Source organism: Vigna angularis, chromosome 2, assembly GCF_016808095.1.
Source record: "Vigna angularis cultivar LongXiaoDou No.4 chromosome 2, ASM1680809v1, whole genome shotgun sequence".
Classification (NCBI taxonomy): domain Eukaryota; kingdom Viridiplantae; phylum Streptophyta; class Magnoliopsida; order Fabales; family Fabaceae; genus Vigna; species Vigna angularis.
In genome coordinates this window covers 35,711,934-35,731,391 of record NC_068971.1, presented here as the reverse complement: position 1 = coordinate 35,731,391, position 19,458 = coordinate 35,711,934, and the positions used below count along the sequence as shown (strand labels likewise).

General features: G+C 32.6%; 3 protein-coding genes across 4 annotated transcripts; 2 read left to right on the top strand and 1 right to left on the bottom strand.

Annotated features, from left to right (window-relative positions):
• The first annotated feature begins 920 nt into the window (after positions 1–920).
• On the top strand, positions 921–6,350 carry LOC108328839 (COP9 signalosome complex subunit 2). Its single transcript, XM_017562724.2, has 12 exons — positions 921–1,111; positions 2,008–2,100; positions 2,515–2,593; positions 2,962–3,202; positions 3,296–3,370; positions 3,487–3,621; positions 4,217–4,404; positions 4,648–4,716; positions 5,291–5,381; positions 5,494–5,628; positions 5,871–5,983; positions 6,084–6,350. Exons 1-12 carry the CDS (start codon positions 1,102–1,104, stop codon positions 6,172–6,174), a joined length of 1,320 nt encoding a protein of 439 aa, XP_017418213.1. The 5' UTR covers positions 921–1,101; the 3' UTR covers positions 6,175–6,350.
• Positions 6,351–6,465: 115 nt separating this feature from the next.
• Positions 6,466–8,427, bottom strand: LOC108328843 (uncharacterized). The gene is made up of 6 exons (XM_017562729.2): positions 8,107–8,427; positions 7,886–7,978; positions 7,647–7,745; positions 7,238–7,279; positions 6,926–7,157; positions 6,466–6,842 (listed from the first exon to the last, which is right to left on the bottom strand). Exons 1-6 carry the CDS (start codon positions 8,227–8,229, stop codon positions 6,694–6,696), a joined length of 738 nt encoding a protein of 245 aa, XP_017418218.1. The 5' UTR covers positions 8,230–8,427; the 3' UTR covers positions 6,466–6,693.
• A 7,125-nt stretch (positions 8,428–15,552) lies between these two features.
• LOC108328841 (ubiquitin-conjugating enzyme E2 22) lies at positions 15,553–18,925 on the top strand. Of its 2 annotated transcripts, none has more exons than XM_017562726.2 (7): positions 15,553–15,708; positions 16,582–16,697; positions 16,855–16,999; positions 17,081–17,158; positions 17,377–17,489; positions 17,574–17,677; positions 18,425–18,925. In XM_017562726.2, exons 2-7 carry the CDS (start codon positions 16,695–16,697, stop codon positions 18,741–18,743), a joined length of 762 nt encoding a protein of 253 aa, XP_017418215.1. In that variant the 5' UTR covers positions 15,553–15,708; positions 16,582–16,694; the 3' UTR covers positions 18,744–18,925. The 2 variants fall into 2 exon arrangements, with proteins under 2 accessions (XP_017418215.1, XP_017418216.1); XM_017562727.2 differs by having other exon boundaries at positions 15,558–15,712.
• The last annotated feature ends 533 nt before the right edge of the window (positions 18,926–19,458 follow it).

Here is a 19,458-nt window from a genome sequence, read left to right as displayed (position 1 = left end):
CAAATTAGATGGACTCTCGAATCATTGATGAAGTGCAAAAACAAATTAATCTATCAAGAAGACTGTCTACTGTTCTTGAACGACATACACAGGCCATGGAGCGTCGAATCACCCTGGTAAATGCTACGATTCAATCATCTAATCCAACTACAGAAGAAATTGAAAACTTGTTACGGACTATTAACATTGAAGACCATAATTTAATCAGACAGTGCTTCAATTTTTTATCTTCGCATCCATCTCATACAAGACGTCTAATAGGGATGCCAATACAATATCATTTCAATGCATTGCAATGATACCTGGCTGAATCAACGTCATGATGAACTATTAAAAGAATATTTATATGTTGAATTGTTGCAACTTTTTTTTAGGTCGTGTAATATTATAACTTGCTACTTAATTGTGGTTGTTTGATTAATGTTAATCATTCTCACTTCAATGACAAATAAATTGATATCACTTCGTACTAAATTATATTACAATTTAATACTACATTTTAAAATACATTCATTTTACTACATTATAACTTTTATAATTTTTAAACATTAGTTTTAACAATTATTCATAATTTTTTTCTCTTTATAAACATTTTTACAATTAAATATAACATTACAAAATAACATTTTATAATATTTTTATAACTAGGGGCAATTTAGTCATCTTTATTTTCTACCAATTAAACTAATTTTTAAAATCTATCACATCAATCAAATCCTAAACTAATTCTCACAAACTTTACTTCCAAATCCACTCTCACTCTCAATTAACCACAAATCCACTCAAAAAAACACTAAAAAATTATCCTCAAATCCACTCAAATCCATTCAAATCATCTCCCCAAATACCCCAAAAGAACACACCCTAAAACTCAAGGATATAGGGATTTATTAAAATTGTAAAATGGTGAGTTTTGAAAGGAATGGTAACTAAGCCTTTTATAGTGCAAGAAGCTGAAACGCTACTCAAACCCGTTACTCTCCTTCGCTTCACTCACCGGATTCTCACTCTCAGCTCGTATTATAACTCGGAGTCTCTGACTCACCGCTTCCGACCTTAAAACCTAACTCGGATCCTCAGATTCAATCGATTTCATACACCATGGCTTCGGGTGCGTTTTCTTTTTATCCGTTTCCCCCAACACTTAATGTTTCGGGCCCCCGCATTAATCTTTCTCTTGTAGTTTAATTTTCGTTTGGTAAATCGCTTCGTTTATTTGATGCTCTTATTTTTCGACTTTAAGAGCCTTGAAATTTGAATCGCGATTCGTTTGTGTTCGTCATTTATGCTACGGAAAGATCTAGATCGCAACTTCGGGGGTTTCGTTCGATTTTACTTCGTTGTAGCGCAATTGAGCACAAACTCTGTAACCCTAGGTTGAGTTATGAGAAGCTGGCAATCGATAACGTTTTGTTGGTGTCATCCATTTCTGCGTGGCTGGCAACACGAATCAATGTCGATGGCAATCTATGAGAATCCCCTAAAAGACTTTGAAGATTTGAGTGAAACAGGGTTTTCTGATGATTTTAATGTTTGAATGTTCCTGCGGGTTTTATTAGGAGATAATGCAATTGACTATTGGTTTTTTGGTTAATTTCTCAATATGCTTGCTATCAGAAACAACTAAAAAGCCTTATCAAACTTGGTTTGACTTTTCCTATATGTTTTTCTCTGCTGCTAAACTTGGTGCGGATGCTTCCAAGCTCGGATAAAAGAGTGTCTGGTTTTGGAAAGTTGCCAGCTTAGTTAACTTGTGGAATCTTTATGCTTTGGATTCTATCTCCATGCATGCCTTTAGTCCCACTCCCCTCCGTCCCTAACTTTTATGAAGTGATATGTGTAAGCATTATACGGCAAATTTCATGATTTGAAACTCGCCGGTTATAAATGGAAGGATAATCCCTGAGGCCTGCTAGATGGGTGTTATTTGCTGGAGAAGCTTTTCTAGTCGTGCTTCTTTGACGTATCCTAATTGTGGGTTTCAAATTTTCTTCTGATATTCTGTAGATGCTGATATGGAGGACTATGGATTTGAGTACTCAGATGAGGAGCAAGAGGAGCAAGATGTAGATATTGAGAATCAGTATTACAATTCAAAAGGTATTTCTAACAACTATTTCTACGTTTGCTTCTCTTTGTTTTCAAGAAACAAAAAATAATTCCTAGCTTTTATGGTTTGGGAATATTGGTTTCTTTTTGGGATTCTAGATAAAGTTTTAGAGATTTGATTGTGCTGTAACTTGTAAACTACTTTGTTCACTTCAAATTAGTGTTCTGTTGCTTGATATTTCTTCCAAAAGTCAAAGTTAATTCATTTGTTTTTGGTATTGATTTAACCATGCTACGATTCTTCCTTGTTGAAATTATTAACAAAAGGAGTTATTCAAATACTTTCTATTGTTTAAATCTCTGTCGTATATTTGTAAAGAATTGTTTTTTCATAATTTGTGGCCCAAGGGTGGTTGATCCAATTTTTGTACTGACTTCTGAGGATGTTATTTGGTTTGTATGCAGGTTTGGTTGAAACTGATCCAGAAGGTGCACTAGCTGGTTTTGCAGAGGTTGTGCGCATGGAACAAGAAAAGGCAGAATGGTAAGAATTTTGTTCCTTGTGCTGTATAATAAAAGAAGGTATATAATAAAAAGAGATATATGTTTTGGAGTTGAAGGGCTTAAATGGTCATACAATTGTGTGTGCTGCATCCTTTCTTGTATCATTATTAATTCCACAATCTGTTGCTGTTCTTTTGATACGAATAAGTAATGCTTTTCTTTCCTTTTCATTTGGTCAAGCTAGATTATCTTCAATAAATACAAGTATTGTGTTTGTTTCACGAATTCCTTCTCTTGATTCCTGTACTCATTTATGTAGTGCTCTTTAACATAATGTATTAGAATTATTCCACAATGATAATAAACCATCATGTATCACGTTTAATATTTTATCTTACACTTTACCAGGGGATTTAAAGCACTAAAGCAAACTGTGAAGCTCTATTATAGACTTGGAAGGTATAAAGAGATGATGGAAGCCTACAGGGAGATGTTGACTTACATTAAGTCAGCAGTGACTCGGAACTATAGTGAAAAATGCATAAACAGCATTATGGACTATGTCTCAGGTTCAGCTAGCCAGAACTTTGGTCTTCTGCAGGAGTTCTACCAGACAACTCTGAAAGCCCTTGAAGAAGCAAAGAATGAGGTCAATACATTTAGACATTATCTTTGGCCAGTGGTATATTTCATTAATGCAGCCTTATGTTTTTTTATTTTATTTTTTTAATGTTATTCGCAGAGATTATGGTTTAAAACAAATCTTAAGCTTTGTAAGATCTTCTTTGACATTGGGGAATATGGACGGATGAGTAAGGTAATGCATTATTATTTTTTAAATGATGTAGCCTTTGTCCAACTCAATTCTAATGTTTATTTACCTATTGGTATCCAGTAGTTGAGTAATTTATTGATTTTGTTGAACACTGTCAGATCTTGAAAGAACTTCACAAATCTTGTCAAAGGGAAGATGGCACGGATGACCATAAGAAAGGAACCCAACTTTTGGAGGTTTATGCAATAGAAATTCAAATGTACACAGAGACCAAGAACAACAAAAAACTCAAGGTCAGCATTTGTTTTAGATAATAAGTTATTATTCTGCTACATGGATAATAGTAATAACGTGTCTTTTCAATTTATTACCACTCCTTCCTGCAATTTAGCATTTAATTATTTACAAGACCTTTCCTACTTCTTATGGGGTGAGCTCAATTTCTCAAATAGCATATTTTTGTTTCTGTTATTCTGTAAGAATTAGTTTTTTTTCCAATCTAATCACGGTTTTGGCAAATAGTTACAAGAGATGGAGTTTTTGGCCTAGCATAGTTGGGAGATTTTCCAACTGAAACCAAGCATGCACACGCTATGCTGTACAAAGACATTTGTTATTGGGAGCTGATGTTAGTGAAAGTGGTCTTTATGGAGAAATTGTTGAACCAAAGGTTGATGTAGGAACGTTTAGTGCATCAGCTTTCTATAATAGAAGTTCATCTAAGCAAAATAAAATATAAGAAAAGTAGTTATCTTTTTTTCTTCAAAGACCCAGAAAGTCATGCACTCTGAAACTAGTTGGTGTGACATCAAGCATCCTACTAAACTATTCTTATGCTGAAGAAAGTTCTTTACCAGTATTTATCGCTCTCCTTTGTATTAAATGCAGCAACTTTACCAGAAAGCACTCACTATTAAGTCAGCAATTCCCCATCCGCGGATAATGGGAATAATCCATGAATGTGGGGGGAAAATGCATATGGCAGAGCGGCAGTGGGCTGAAGCAGCTACGGATTTTTTTGAAGCTTTTAAGAATTATGATGAAGCTGGGAATCAGAGGCGTATCCAATGCTTGAAGTAAGCATATTTAAATTTTTAATTTAGTTATCAGTTTTAAACAATTTGAAAAAGATGTTTCTGTATAAATGTCAATTAGAAAAAAAAAATCCATTTAACTCTGAACCATCAAATTTGGCAGTAATTTTTGTGACAGTATGGAATATTGTCCTTAGCATTTATGTCCGACTACTTCAAAATAAGCTATTCAAACAACACTTTTTTTTTGTATTTAACTTGGACCTAATTGCTATTACATGGCAGATACCTTGTTCTTGCCAACATGTTGATGGAGTCTGAAGTAAACCCTTTTGATGGGCAGGAGGCTAAACCGTAAGTCCTTTGTCTTTAATTAATCAGTTTATTTATGAGTAGCTATGTCTTTCCTCGAGAGGTGCTTAAATTACATTTCCTTCTCTCATATTTAGAACATACACATCCCTCCTGTTACATTTAAATTAATTTAGTGTAAATGAGTATTTTAGTGATTTCTGTTTCTTATCTGGTGATTCTCAACATTGATTAGTAGCTAATTTTGAATAATTTTTATCAATTGTGACCTTCGAAGAAGATATAAATATTTTTGGGTGAAATTTTAAAGCTGATGACATTAAGGTATTTAAAATTCGTTGTTGTGACACTGAAAGTTGTAGAGAAAGCTATTCACCTCTGTTAAGTGATTTGTCTGTATTCAAAAGAATTGAAGTGTAACTTATATTCCTCTCCTAGGGGAAGGGACTGTATGTATGCCTAATTTAAAACAAGAGGGAGGAGGGGTTTAATTTAAGCAACTCTCTTGGGAAATGAGTATAATTTCTCTCTTTTTATTTATCCCTGTACTTGCCTATTTTTCCCATTCTCTTGTCCAATTCCCGGCTTTCTTTCTATTTTCACTGTCCTATTACAGATACAAGAATGACCCTGAAATTTTGGCAATGACAAATTTGATAGCAGCTTATCAGCGGAATGAAATATTGGAATTTGAGAAAATCTTGAAGGTATTTTTATTGAGTCTTGCATGAGAATTCGCTACACTAATTTGACCTTCAATGTTTCTTAGTATTTATGAAATATTTGTTGGAATTTGATATTGGTTAATTTTCTTTCCAGAGTAACAGACGAACCATCATGGATGACCCATTTATCAGAAATTACATTGAGGATCTGCTAAAGAATATCAGAACTCAAGTCTTGCTGAAGCTCATCAAACCATATACGAGGATCAGGATCCCGTTTATATCTAAGGTAAAAATGTACTCACACTACACTTTTACTCTTTCATCAGAAGGAAACTGAAGAGTCAGATACACTTTTTCTATAAAAAGTAGTCAGTAAATGCTGACAAAAACTATTCCATCCAGTCTCGGATTATTCTGTGGATTCTTCCTTTATTATTTCTCTCCTCTTATTTGTCGAGTTGATTTAAGAGGCACGTAAGTTACCGTTAGTCTAATAGATTTTATGCAACAAAACCTGTTAATTTGCAGGAACTTAATGTGCCTGAGAATGATGTCGAGCAGTTACTGGTATCACTTATCTTGGATAACAGAATTCAAGGACACATTGATCAAGTCAACCGGCTCTTAGAACGCTCTGATAGGTTAGTTTTTATGTTTGATTTCTTTCTAATGTATTTAGTTTATTCTTAATTTTGTCAGTATACAACTCTTTTTTTATTAACATTAAAAATGCATGTTCAGGTCGAAAGGAATGAAGAAGTATACTGCCGTAGACAAATGGAACACACAACTTAAATCTCTTTATCAAACTATCAGCAACAGAGTTGGTTAAACCGTGGTCTGTCGGGAGAGTTCTGTTTTATTGTCCCAGCTTGCAGTTTTGTCATGTGAATTTATGTAGCTATTGTGGAGAGTTAGGGATGTATTGCACCAATAGTGGAATCAAATCGAGACCCAACTTGTGATTCATGTTTTTGTTTTATAAAATATAATTGTTTGAAGCATTCATGATTGATTCAAGGGGAATTAGTCTAATTTTATTTTTGTGCTGAATATATCTGAGCAGAGTACATTAAGGTCTCCCTCTCTCCTTTTTAGTCATTAAAGATCATCCAGTCATACGTAGTAAAATGTTAAGTAGTAAGGCAACCTGAATAAACAGTCATACATAGTACAATATTAAATATCAAGAACACAAAACAGGTACATACGAATACCAATCATGCATAATAACATTATTAAATACAAGACAACAGGAAACAGCTCCATATGAATCACCTAATAATACAGTATTTATAATAAATTCATGTGCTTTCCCTTGGAAATCCTGATCTCCAGAATCCTTTTTTATTCATACACCGTTTTCAACTTTGTTTGGATTGGTACTCCCGACTTCGTTTTCATGATCTTTTCCATGCTCAGTAACTGAGACGCCAACTTTTGGCTGGCATAGGACTTCGTCGTTAATCCAGTTTCTCAATTGATTGGTGGTCACTTCATCTGTTTGCGATAAGAGAAGGAAAGTTCAGTTTCTAGGGTAAAAAGCATTACCAATAAACGCGGACAGAAGATCAATAACCTACCCAATCGTGGGACAGTGTGACCCTGGGGGTGCCTCAATATTAGGGGTTTGTCAAATGCAGATGCGAGATCCTCACTAGGCAGTTTTAGCCAATCTTTGTCCCCAATGAAATGAACAGATTTAGCTTTGATGGGATCTTTATAGGCAACATCGCATATGCTGGGATCTCTGAATTTGCTTCCTGATATTGATATAAAAAATTTTATGAGTGGATGCTCCTTCAGCACTTTTCCCTGTTAATTTCGTGCTCAATAGTTAGAATTTTGTGATTCAAATTAAATCACAGATCAAATTGTAGAAGTATTTTACTTGCCTGTGCCTGGTAACCAAGCAAAAGTGCACAAAGAGTTGCGCCCTGATTTACATAAAGAAGGGAGAAAGCTGAGTTTAGTAGTAGTTTATAAATAATAGTAATTGTCAGTATCTACTAAAGTATGCTCAAATAATGCCAGAGTCAATAGGAATGAGCTCAGGATAATATTTCCCCAGGAGAGAATTCATTACATTCCATAATTATCAGGATAGGATAATTTCTCGTACATATTTTATTCCATAATTAGGATAATAGGCTAGCTGAACATTTTGTATTTATTGCAACGGATCGCTGACGCTGAATTATAGAGATAGATTGTGTCTATCACAAATTAGGAATTTTTCTGACAGTAATATACATATGCGAAATCCAGAAGGGATTGAATCTTGGAGAAATGATAAGCATTTACCTGTGAGAAGCCAAGAAAGCCATCGAAGGGACCATTAGCTGTAATGTATTCGCATAAGTACGTGATACATTCTTCCAAGTTAAAGTACACTGTGAAGTCCTGGGCAAGATTTGTGTATATATATATATATATATGTTCAGTAATTTCCAGTAAAACCAAGGCAAGTGAAGTTTGACAAATTCATCACTACATGATCCACCAAATCTGAAATGAAAAAATGGAGGATCAAGTATTTCTACCTTTTCAAATTGAAACCACTCATAGTAAGGTGGAGGGAAGATTCCTTCTATGTCAGATTTCCCTCCAGCAGGGTATTTACCATCTAGGAATTCCTGTGGCATTAATACAATTTAGATGTTCCATATCTTACATGCTGAAATTCGCATTATACTTAGCAATTATTGGGTATAAGAGCTAATGACCACTATCATCAACAAAGGGAACATTAAAAAGCGACTACCATGTGAAATTGAGTGAATAGAGAAGGATCCCATTTGCTGATCTGCTTTTTAAGAAAACTGCCACTGGTTCTGAATCCATGGAGGCAAAGTATTTTGAGCTTCTTTCCATTTTCTCTTTCCATCTTTGTTTTCCCTCTGCCTCACAGAAACTGACATATTTGTAGGAACTGGAATTTATGAAGACTAAAGGTTGTACCTACCTACCCACACCCACCATATTTTTTAATGTATTCCAACAACCATCTTATTTGACTTGGAAGTAGGTATTGGATATGCAAGCCTACTACTGCGTAGTCGCTGGTGGGCTGCGGCATAGACCGTGGCTTCTTCGGGACCTCTATACATTCTATGGCTCTTTTCTTCCCATCATTTTTAAGAGATATCAAGTATTTATTTATTCTCCTTGTTCATGGATCTCTATGGCCTCTTTTTGTTAAGTTCTTAATTTTTCAAAAAAAGTTTTGGTTTTAATCTTTTAATGATAATTTTTGTATATTGGATTATTAATTTAAATATGCTTCATACACAAAAGTATTTAATTAAGTTATTTATTTATTACTTATTAAAAAAGATAGATAATTACTACATGTTTATTTACTTTGAACTCGAATAAAACAAATGCATTCAATATAATATAGATATTAAATTTCATAAAAGTAGTGTCCGTAAAAACTATTTGGACAAGAAAAAATATAATAGTGACGAGATTACACGTTGAATTGAAGATTGATTCTTTTGTCTTCTTTTTCAAAATAATTCTTTTGATTCTAAGTATTTGGTGTCAATTCTTTCTATTTTCATAACTTATTTCAACAATTCTAAAAATGAGAAGTCAGTTTTGATTTATTTATTTATTTAGAACAAGGGAAAACCTTAAAAATTCTTTAATTGACGTAAATTTTTATAAGATACATTCGAAAACTACTAGCTCTATAAGAAAAACTCATTCTTTATTTTTATTTTTTTATAGTTTTTAATTTCCTACTTGTTCTTTTGAATATTAGATTGAATATTAGATTGTTTAGTAGGACTTTTGGCAAAGAGATATACCGTTCTATTCTATTGCTTTTTTAATAGAGTAAGTTCTTTTTACTCCTTTTAGAGTAGTTTGGTTTTGGGTTGAATGCATAGGGCATGAGTTGCATGTATAGTCTAAGAACTCTTAACCAGTCTATGTTCAAGTAGGATTATTAAAGTATAATAAGATCTTTGATATCTTCTTTGTGCATATATTGCTTATATTTGTGATTAGGGGTGCTTAGAGTTAAAGAAGTATAATGTAAAGAGATTGTCTAAATCCAAGCCTAGAGATGAGGAGAGGAAGAAACCTTACCCTAAGCCTCAACCTCAAGGGTCTAGGGGCATTTCTTCTCATCAACAATCACAAACAAGTAGAATCCAATGTTATGCTTGGGGAGGACCATATATGAAGAGTGATTATCCTCACATGGCCAGATATTGGAGATGCGGAGGAGGTGAGCATTTTGTTAAGGATTGTCCCTTCAGTAAATAGTCATGACCCAACCTCAACATTCATCTCAATAAAAAAATAAGGCTAACAAACCTCAAGCATCAGGAATGGTTTATGTCGTGTTAAGAGCAGAGGTAGTTGGTTTAGGGAACCTTATAGTTGGAAGTTGCATGATAGCTGGTAGGATACTTTGAGTAGCATGTTAAGGATGAGCTCTGTCTACCATCTCAAACAGATGTGCAATTAAGAATGATTCAGCCACTAAAAGATTGTTTTATAACCTATCTGTTGGATCATCTATTAAGACAAGAATGTCTATAAGACTGAACTATCTAAACTCATATGTTTTGAAGTTTAACAAACAACACTAAATGAAATAAACATATGACAGAGTGTTATCATTAGAAAAACTACATAGCTAAAATATAAGTGGTTTATGAACAAGTTTTGTGAAATCTAAATATCTTGAAAAAAGCTTTAGTAAACACACCAATACATGAACATACACATCACTAAACAGTTTTTTGATTAAATGCGTCGAAGAGAGTCTTGCTAAATGCAACTAGTGCTATACATTGTCAAGCAATGATCAAACAAAATCTCAAAACGTCTTGATAGATAAAAATGTTAAAAGATGTTTTTGGAAAGCACACTAAAAGTCTTAAATGATTATCCAAAAACTTGTGTTGAAAGACACCGTGCTAGTGCGTTTCGAATGAAATAAAGAAACTTAAAGAAGCTTTTACATAGATTAGACGATGTCATGTGTCAAACGATATCCTTCATCCAATGATGAAGTCTTCATCAACTACTTGATATCTTAATGAAAAGCTTAAACGATCAAATCCTGCCTGAACGGTATAAAATGTGAAAAACACTTTGTTGTTCTGAACATGCATTAAATGCAATTAAAAGTACAACGTTTAAAAACAACAAATGTGATAAGAAAAAAGACATATATGTCTGCTTACATATCTACTATACTCTATGCAGATTACTTAGGTCAAGTATCCACCTACTACATCCTATGCAAATTAAAAGTGGACGTTAAAGAAAAAAAAACATTCAAGAAATGTTCTCTCTATCAAAAGTCATGTCAGAAAGTTCGTACAACCTACTTTTGATAAAGAACTGAAAAAAACATGTTTGCTCTAACAAGTTGACTTTAACCAACGATCGCTAACTACGACAAGGCTAAAAAGATCTGAAGATCAAACCAAATTACTATATAACAAACATTCTCTTGAAGCCTATATATTGAAGAATGTCAAAGAAAAGAGCAAGAGAATAAGCACACGAATACGGAAGAAAAATATGTGACAAAAAGGAAAGCTCAAAAGAAAAAGAAAATACTTTCAAGCTTTCATAAAATCAAAAGCTTATTATTGTAAGACGAGAGAAAATCCAGACAGTCTATTAGATTGAATTGTGTTAAAGATATTATCTTTAATTTATATTTATCTTTTATCTTTAGTTTGTTTGTTTATATTTCTTATTTGTATTTTTGGCTTAACCCATATTTCTTCTATTATAAATAGAGGACATATGTGTATATACAAGGAAATTAATCCTATATATAATTTTCACTATATTCAACTTGGTATCAGAGTAGGTTCTCTGATCCTTTTCTACTCTGTCTTTGTTGTCGCCAGTGGTCGTCGTTACCGACAACCTCCTAAAAGTCTATTTTTCAACCTGTGTCTTTGTGACTCCAATTGCCTAGCCAAGTTCAGCTTTTAGAATTCTTTCTTTCTCAGCCTCAAGATCAGGCTTGTATTGTCTCGTCTGACCTTTCTCTAGTATTTCCAACTTTCCTCTTGTTAAAGATAATATCTTATCTTTAAGATCTCTAATAACAGTTACATAAGTTGTGCATCAGAGTTTGTCCCATTAAGATTAGAATGGGGTTCCTCCTCTAATGCCCAATCATTTTTAGCATTCTCATTGGCTTCCATTCATCTGCAGAGTTCTTGTTCATTGTTTTCCGTTGTGCACCGTCGCGCTCCATCGCCAACCACCATACGCCGTTGGTCACCGTCATAGTTTTGACCAGTGATAAGCAGATCTGGATTGTCTCCTTAAGCGACGACCAACCCTGCCTGAGTCAGGACTAGATTCCTCTCCATGCGCCTCCACACACCGTCTTTCTTCAGCTAAGCTCGGACACGTGTTCATCACATGCCACCTCCTAGTGTCGGAATCACACTGTGCCTCATCTGGTCGTCTCGCCGAACCTCCATCTCTTTGTTCTGACCCTTTGTAGCATCCATTGTTACCATCTTTGTTGCTTCACAACATACGTTATCACCGTCAACTGAAACCGCGAGAATCGTTGCGAGAGTAACAGTCTAAGGACTTATGTTTGATTTGTTGATTGTAAATTCTAAAGAGAATTCAAACACTTTACGCTTAACTCGGTGGGATTAAACAGTAGCTAAATGGGTTTGTTTAGTGGAAACTAGGAGTGAGTGAAACTTAACTAGACAGTGTATCGAAAATATATCGAAAGTGTCTAGGGATACCAGAAGTGGTGAAGAATACTACACAACTAGAAGTGGGTGAAACTCGGTTCTAGTTAGAGTAACAAAGGTTACTTGGAGTGACTACGTGATATCAAGAGTGGTGAAAATATTCAGTTGTAATCTTGTTGAATATTATAGTGAAACACTTTAAGAAGTCTTAGAAGAGAATGGACGTAGCTTAGTATAGCGAACCGGTATAAAAACATATGTGTGAGTATTGATTTAATTTTGATAAACATTCATTTGCAAAAGTTTTCCTATAACATTATTTAACCTTCCCTACTAGTGTTTTCTAGGTACTTCTTCAACTAGGTGGATGAGATGAAGAGTTACCCTTGGTGGAGTTCACCTGCAACAATAGTTATCAGACGAGCATTGGTATGACACAATATGAGGCTTTGTTTGGCAAGATCTTCAAAACCCCTTTATGTTAGCACTTGGATGGAGAGGCAATGTTAGTGGGGCCTGAGTTGTTGCAGTAGACAACGAAAAACGTGAAGACGATACAAGAGAGGATGAATGCCTCATAAAATAGGCATAAGTTGTATGCTGATCAAAGAAGAAGACCTTTGAAGTTTACAATTGGGATCATGTCTTCTTGATAGTAACTCCAACTACTGATTTAGGAAGGGAAGTTTTTTACTAAGTTCGTTAATCCATATAAGATCTTAAGGGGAATTAGACAAATGACTTATGAGGTTTCTTTGCCTCTTTAGTTGACAAACCTTCATTCAGTGTTTCATGTCTCTCAAAAATGAGTTTCATTACTTTAAAACATTTCTCTCTATAGAAATCAATTTTCTAGGGTTCTCTGTCTTCTCTTTACTATTTCTTACTTTCTCTTCCTCTGTTTGAAGATCTGAGATTGTTTAAGTGATTTTTTCGACGAGTTCTTCAAATCCAATCAACCAATTTCTCTATTTGAGTAAGTTGTTTTTCTATCCTTTTATCTAGGTTCAAATTTGTTTTCCTTTGGCATATGAGTATCTTGTGCTTGCAAATGACTTTAGAGTCATCAATATAAGGTGATCATAATGATACAATCAAATAATTCTTATGATAATTTTGGATAGATAAAACATTTTGTGGTGTAAGAGGTATTTGGGCGTTTAAAGCCGCTAGAAGTATTAAAACAAGTAAGGAAAACTAATTGTAATTTGTTTAAATTGAACTGTTTGGTTATTTTAAGATATCTTTGATAATCAAGTTTATCCTAAAATGTTAATTTTTGACTGTATTTAATTGTGGATTGAGAATTGTTTCGTAACAAAATTTAATGATTTAATTTTGCCCATATATTTAACTAAGCTTACTAAAAGATTAAGTTTAACTTATCAAAAATACGTTAAGTTTGACTTCGATTTATTTAATATATTTATATCATCAATTATTTTCGTACCAAGTTCTTTTATAACTCCTAATTTTAGCAATATAATATCTGAAATGTCATTTAAATTTTTTTATCTTAACTTAGCACACAAAATTTTGTAAAGATAAATAATAAAAATTAATAAAAAATAAGTAAATTATATCTGAATTCTTTATATATATATATATATATATATATATATATAAAATCTGAAATAATGTATATGTAATTTGAATGAAAAAAAAGTAAAACTATGTTTTTGATCTAATTTTTGTTTTTAGTTTTATTTTGTAATATACCTTAGTTTTAAGTGATAATTAGCCCATTGAAATTAGTAACGGGTTTGTTTCATAATTTTTTTAATGGCTTAAATTTAGCCCGTTATTTAACTAAGCTTAATTAAAAAAGTTTAAGTTTAACTTGTAAAAAATAAGTTAAGTTTGACTTTGATTTATTTAGTATATTTATATGCCAATTATTTTCTTACCAATTTTTTATAATAATTTCCTAAATTTAACTAATGATATCTTAAATGTCATTCTAAATTTTTTATTTTAACACAATTTTCTGAAGATAAATAATAAAGTTAATAAAGAAATTTAAGTACATTATATGTGAATTCTTTTTATCTTACATATATACATATAATATATATATATATATATATATATATATATATATATATATATATATATATATATATATATATATATATATATATATATATATATATAAAAGCCTAATTAAAAGTTTAAGTTTAACGTGTAAAAAATACGTTAAGTTTGACTTCGATTTATTTAGTATATTTATATGCCAATTATTTTCTTACCAATTTTTTATAACAATTTCCTAAGGTTAACTAATAATATCTTAAATGTCATTCTAAATTTTTTATTTTAATACAATTTTGTAAAAATAAATAATAAAGTTAATAAAGAAATTTAACTACATTATATGTGAATTCTTTTTATCTTATATATATATATATATATATATATATATATATATATATATGCATAAAAGTGGTGTTTGGATTTAAATCTTAGTCAAGTATCTTCCAAAGCTTACTTTTATTTTTTAGTTTATTAAATAGTTGGTTCACTAATTAATAAATTCAATAATTTCACTGATTTACATATTCGAAGAAAAGATCTTTGAGTACATATAAGAAAAGATATACCAAAATAAGATAAATTATATATTATCTCTTAACTATTTATAAATATATTTTTAAGATTTATAACTAATTGTTAATATAAATTTTGTATTAAAAATTAAAATTAAATTCATGATATGGGAAATACAGAAAAAAAAATTATAATTATCTTAATTTTATTTAGTCAATCCCCAACAATATTTATAATACAATTTTAAAATAAGTTTTTTGAGGCACAAAATTGAATGAACCTAATTTGTAAATTTTTTATGGAGGAATAGCGATTTAAAAACCTATACATTATTAAAAAAAAAAGTCTTTTACATCATTAACATATTTACTATTTATAATTTTTTCCTATTTTAATCATCCAAGTAGCAATTTATTAGAAGTCCTCTCAGTTTCAATACTTTTATAATGGACCTTTTTTTTATCTTATTTGGCCTTTTTCATAGTTTCTTTTATCATATTACTTGTCATATTTGTAAACTTTTTTCATGTTCAAAATATGTAATGAATATTTTCATTTGTTCTACAGACAATATTTATTTAATACATATCTAAAACAAGAAAGAGGATTTAAAAAGAATTAATTGTTTTCCTAGTTTGAAATCATTGTACCGTTAATAAATCCTGTGGTTCTAAGGTGAGAGTGGGATGCACAGGCAGACAGAGCGCGTGGAGGAGCCATCTAATTTAAGTAGACAAGAAGTAGCCAACGTCTACATATTCAGGAGATCTGGGCTAAGCAACAAGTCTTTTCAAAATAATATTTTTTAGACATTATTTTCGAACCAGCAATTAATAATTTTGTTAAAAAAATTACTATATCCATATTCATATTGAATGACCTTACTAAAATTTTAAATATTAATTAATTAAATATTTAATGGCGTCTCCATTTTATTTCCCAGCTTGTGAATAAATATTAAACTTTGTGTTATCAAATTACACAATCAATCATTCATTCATTCCAAGGAGAGATCGCTTTTGTGCCCCTCTCTCTCTCTCTCTCTCTTTCTTTCACACTCTCTCCTGTTCTTCTCTCTCCTCTGGCACCTCCAAAAGCTTCTTCTGTTTTTTGTAGGTGAATTCTCATCTGGTTTCATTTGATTTTGCTCTAGTGGGGTTTGCATTTTATTCATCCAACTGGGTTTCATTCATATGTATTTTTCCTATTTGGGTTGAAATCTGTGTTCAATTGGAGGCGTCGATGATATCCAGAATTTTTTAAGTGCTAGTGCCCTGTGAATTGATGCTTTTTTAACCAAATAAGTAATTTTTTTTTGTGTGGGATGTTTTGTTTCTTATTAGATTGGGATTATTGAGATTCTGGGGGTTTCATTTACCCAGTAGGGTTTTGCCGCCGGGTCGTTTGCCCTCTTGTTAAAAAAAAAGGCTTTCATTTTTCTAATTCTTCTTCTTTTAATATTTTTTGCTTTGCATTAAAGTGAGTTCCTCTCTTAGAAAAATAAAATCTTGAGTATATCTAGGGTTTTGTTGTGAGTGATGTTATTCGGGTCAGGAGCTCAATTTTGGTTGTTATTTCTTTTTTTGTTTAAATGTATGTGGGATTTTTCAACGCGATTGGTTGGACAAATATTTTTCACTCAGTTATTTGGTGTTGTGTTTAAGTGTCTGAGAAGGGGCTAACCATAGATGTTCTGTTTAATGTTCTTGTGTGTGTGTGATAATTTTCTTTTTTTGATTGTGAAAAATGAGTTTGATTTACAGCTTACTATTGGTTATTTGTGTTTTGGTGGTTTTTCTGAAGGGATAAATTGGTTACTGGTTTTCTTTAGGTTATTTGAGATTCTTGATTCATGATTTTCCGTACAACTCATTTTATGGCCAATCCTCCCCCCTAGTTCTGATTCTGGTATATATGAGTCCCATCATTGTGCATAATAATTTGACTGAACTTTTCACTCATTCCTGATAAAAATGCATCTGCAGGCACTTTTTCCTTTGTTTGATTGGATTCTTTGCTCTAAGCCGCAAATTGGGAATTCATTTTGAAAAGGGCCACTCCTCGTTAGTGTCAGAACAAAGTAGGTGTCTTTGTACCGATGGTAAGCAATGTTTTGCTCATATGACTGGAGCTATCTTAATACAGCTCATGGAGCATTAATCTGGCATTTTATTATTAAATATTTGTCACGACTTTTAAATTCCATTTTGTTAAGGTGTTTAATATTCTTACATTGTAATATGATGCTTTTATTCTAGGCCACTAATGAAAATCTTCCACCAAATGTTATAAAGCAACTGGCCAAGGAATTGAAAAATCTCGATGAGTCCCCTCCCGAGGGCATTAAAGTTGTAGTAAACGATGATGATTTTTCAACTATATTTGCTGACATGGAAGGCCCGGGTAAGTAGCTTCATGTTTATGTTGTGAGATTGTGCATCATTTGGTAGGGAGTTTGATGAACTGGAGTATATAATTTTGCAGTTGGAACTCCTTATGAGAATGGAGTTTTCCGCATGAAGCTTTTGCTCTCTCATGATTTTCCTCATTCTCCACCAAAAGGTGTGTTTTAGACTTCCCTTGTGGACAATCTTATAATCTGCTAGTTACATTATATAGACAGAACTATACTGTTTAGTATATTGCTTTGAGATTTTAATTTGGTTATTCTTTGTTTTTTTGAGATTTTTTTTGTTTGGTGGAGTTTATTGTGTATTTAACAAAATGACATATATAATGCACTACAGGATCACATATAACCATTGAATTCAATGTTGTAGGTTTTTTCCTGACTAAGATTTTCCATCCGAACATTGCAAACAATGGAGAGATTTGTGTCAACACACTTAAAAAGGATTGGAATCCTAGCCATGGGTTACGTCATGTTCTTATTGTAAGTGCTTTAGATATTCTTCATTTATTAAGTTTTGCTAGATTGGTCTTCACATATGTTAACACTCATTCCCAAATTGAACAGGTTGTTAGGTGTCTATTGATTGAACCAAATCCAGAATCAGCTCTAAATGAACAGGCTGGTAAACTGCTGCTTGAAAATTATGACGAGTATGCTAGACATGCTAGGTAAGTTGTCCAAGGATGCTATTCCTGTCAAATAATTTCTTTTTGGGGAATTTGGAAAGTTAATGTGAAAGTTTTGGTGTTTACCAAGTTTAGAATATTACTAATGAGTGGGTGAATGACATTGGCTATGGAGCAGTTTATATACTTTGTTAGATAGGGTTTTTGATGTAATAAATGCGTTCCTTTTCAATTGCACCCTCCTTTGTTTAAGTCCTGCTCTGAAATCTTTCAAATAATGATTGCTTTCTTTGTCTGCTGAAGTTCATCAACCGGGCACTTGTATATATCTATTTTTGTATTGCTTCATTTAAACTTACCATTCTGATCTTGAATACCAACATGTTTTTTTCGTGTGGCCAACACCTCTGATGTTTGAGAGAAAAGAGTTCATTCCTTATTTTGGACTCATTCTGTGAATTTGGTCCCAGCCATAGTAAGTTGTTATCTCAATGTTGTGGCCAGTGTCCTGTTGAAAACTATCTCAAACAAACAGGCTCTACCTCATTTAATCTATGTTTCTTTAGCTGCCCAAGTTCACCCAAGTTGAAATGAGACCTTAGGACATATCATTGGTTATGTTTTCATGGAGGTGTACATTAATGTTAATTTATAACTTTTGCGTTTTTGTTAGTTTTGATCAATTTTCCTGAATTTGTACAGCCATACTATTTTGGCATTTTAACATTACTTTGCATACATGATTCATAAAACCCCCTTACCACACTCCTCCCCAATTGTGGCATGCAGGCTTTACACTGGAATCCATGCAAAATCAAAGCCCAAATTCAAGAGTGGAGCTATCTCTGAATCAACTACAGCTCTGAATGTTGATCAGACAAACACCTCTGTACTTGGTGCTGACGTTAAAACCACTTCAGCGAGTGCTGCATTGCCACTGCCAGTACCTGCTGCAACAAGAGGAAATAGTCAGGAACAGGCTGCCACCTCTGTGATTACTTCTGCTACAGTCATTTCTACTGCTTCTGCACCTCAGAAGAAGGAAGCAAAAGCTCTGGTGGACAAGAAGAAAATAGATGCCAGAAAGAAAAGTTTGAAAAGATTGTAATGAAATTGTTCAACTGTTGAGGTTTTTATTTGTTGCTTAGTTTTACAATTCCATAGAGAAAGAGGAGTGAGTGAAGATGTGTCCTTCTGGGAAAGATGGGTTCAACATTTGCTTTATACAATGAATGAGTTATTTCCATTGGGAGTAAAATGAATGAAATTGAACTTCTTGTCTTTGGAATATACCCTTTAGTATAAGTAGAATGCGTAGAGGTAGACTTAAGTTAGGTTATTTTTTGATTCAAATCATTTAAAGAAATTTTCCTTTCTATTCAAACTGCTATAGTTTTAGATTGATGTTTTAGTCGAACCCAAATGTTTTTATGTGAAAAAGAAAACAGTCCGATTATGAAAACAAGGATAATCTCAACATGTTAATGAACCAATTTGGTATTGGTCTAAACCCTACCAAATTTGACAAAGCTCACGGGGCCTTCAATATCCACTGTGGTTTACTCATGAAGTTCCTTATCAAGGTGGTGGTGGGTATTTTTCTTTTCCAGTACATGCTTTAATCGCATTCTATCTTCAATCAAAATAAACAAAGATGAGTGGTGTTACTATTGTTTACGCAGAGCAAACTGTGCCGTAGATTAATTAAGGAGAGGATCAATAGTTAATTCAGAAGCACATGAATGGTGATAAAATAGTTGCTTGATTTAATCATTAGAGCAAGGATTCGTTTTTATATTTTTTTACTCGACTTTCTATTTTAT

What these genes read in the sequence shown, in the direction of transcription:
- LOC108328839 (XM_017562724.2), top strand. An exon ending in GAACAAGAAAAGGCAGAATG is followed by an intron (nt 2,594 to 2,961) that starts GTAAGAATTTTG and finishes ACACTTTACCAG; the next exon opens with GGGATTTAAAGCACTAAAGC. An exon ending in GATGGGCAGGAGGCTAAACC is followed by an intron (nt 4,717 to 5,290) that starts GTAAGTCCTTTG and finishes GTCCTATTACAG; the next exon opens with ATACAAGAATGACCCTGAAA.
- LOC108328843 (XM_017562729.2), bottom strand. Translation starts at nt 8,229, where the DNA reads ATGGAAAGAGAAAATGGAAAGAAGCTCAAAATACTTTGCCTCCATGGA. An exon ending in TATTCACTCAATTTCACATG is followed by an intron (nt 7,979 to 8,106) that starts GTAGTCGCTTTT and finishes TTAATGCCACAG; the next exon opens with GAATTCCTAGATGGTAAATA. An exon ending in AGTGGTTTCAATTTGAAAAG is followed by an intron (nt 7,746 to 7,885) that starts GTAGAAATACTT and finishes AATCTTGCCCAG; the next exon opens with GACTTCACAGTGTACTTTAA.
- LOC108328841 (XM_017562726.2), top strand. An exon ending in TGCTGACATGGAAGGCCCGG is followed by an intron (nt 17,000 to 17,080) that starts GTAAGTAGCTTC and finishes ATAATTTTGCAG; the next exon opens with TTGGAACTCCTTATGAGAAT. An exon ending in GGTTACGTCATGTTCTTATT is followed by an intron (nt 17,490 to 17,573) that starts GTAAGTGCTTTA and finishes CAAATTGAACAG; the next exon opens with GTTGTTAGGTGTCTATTGAT.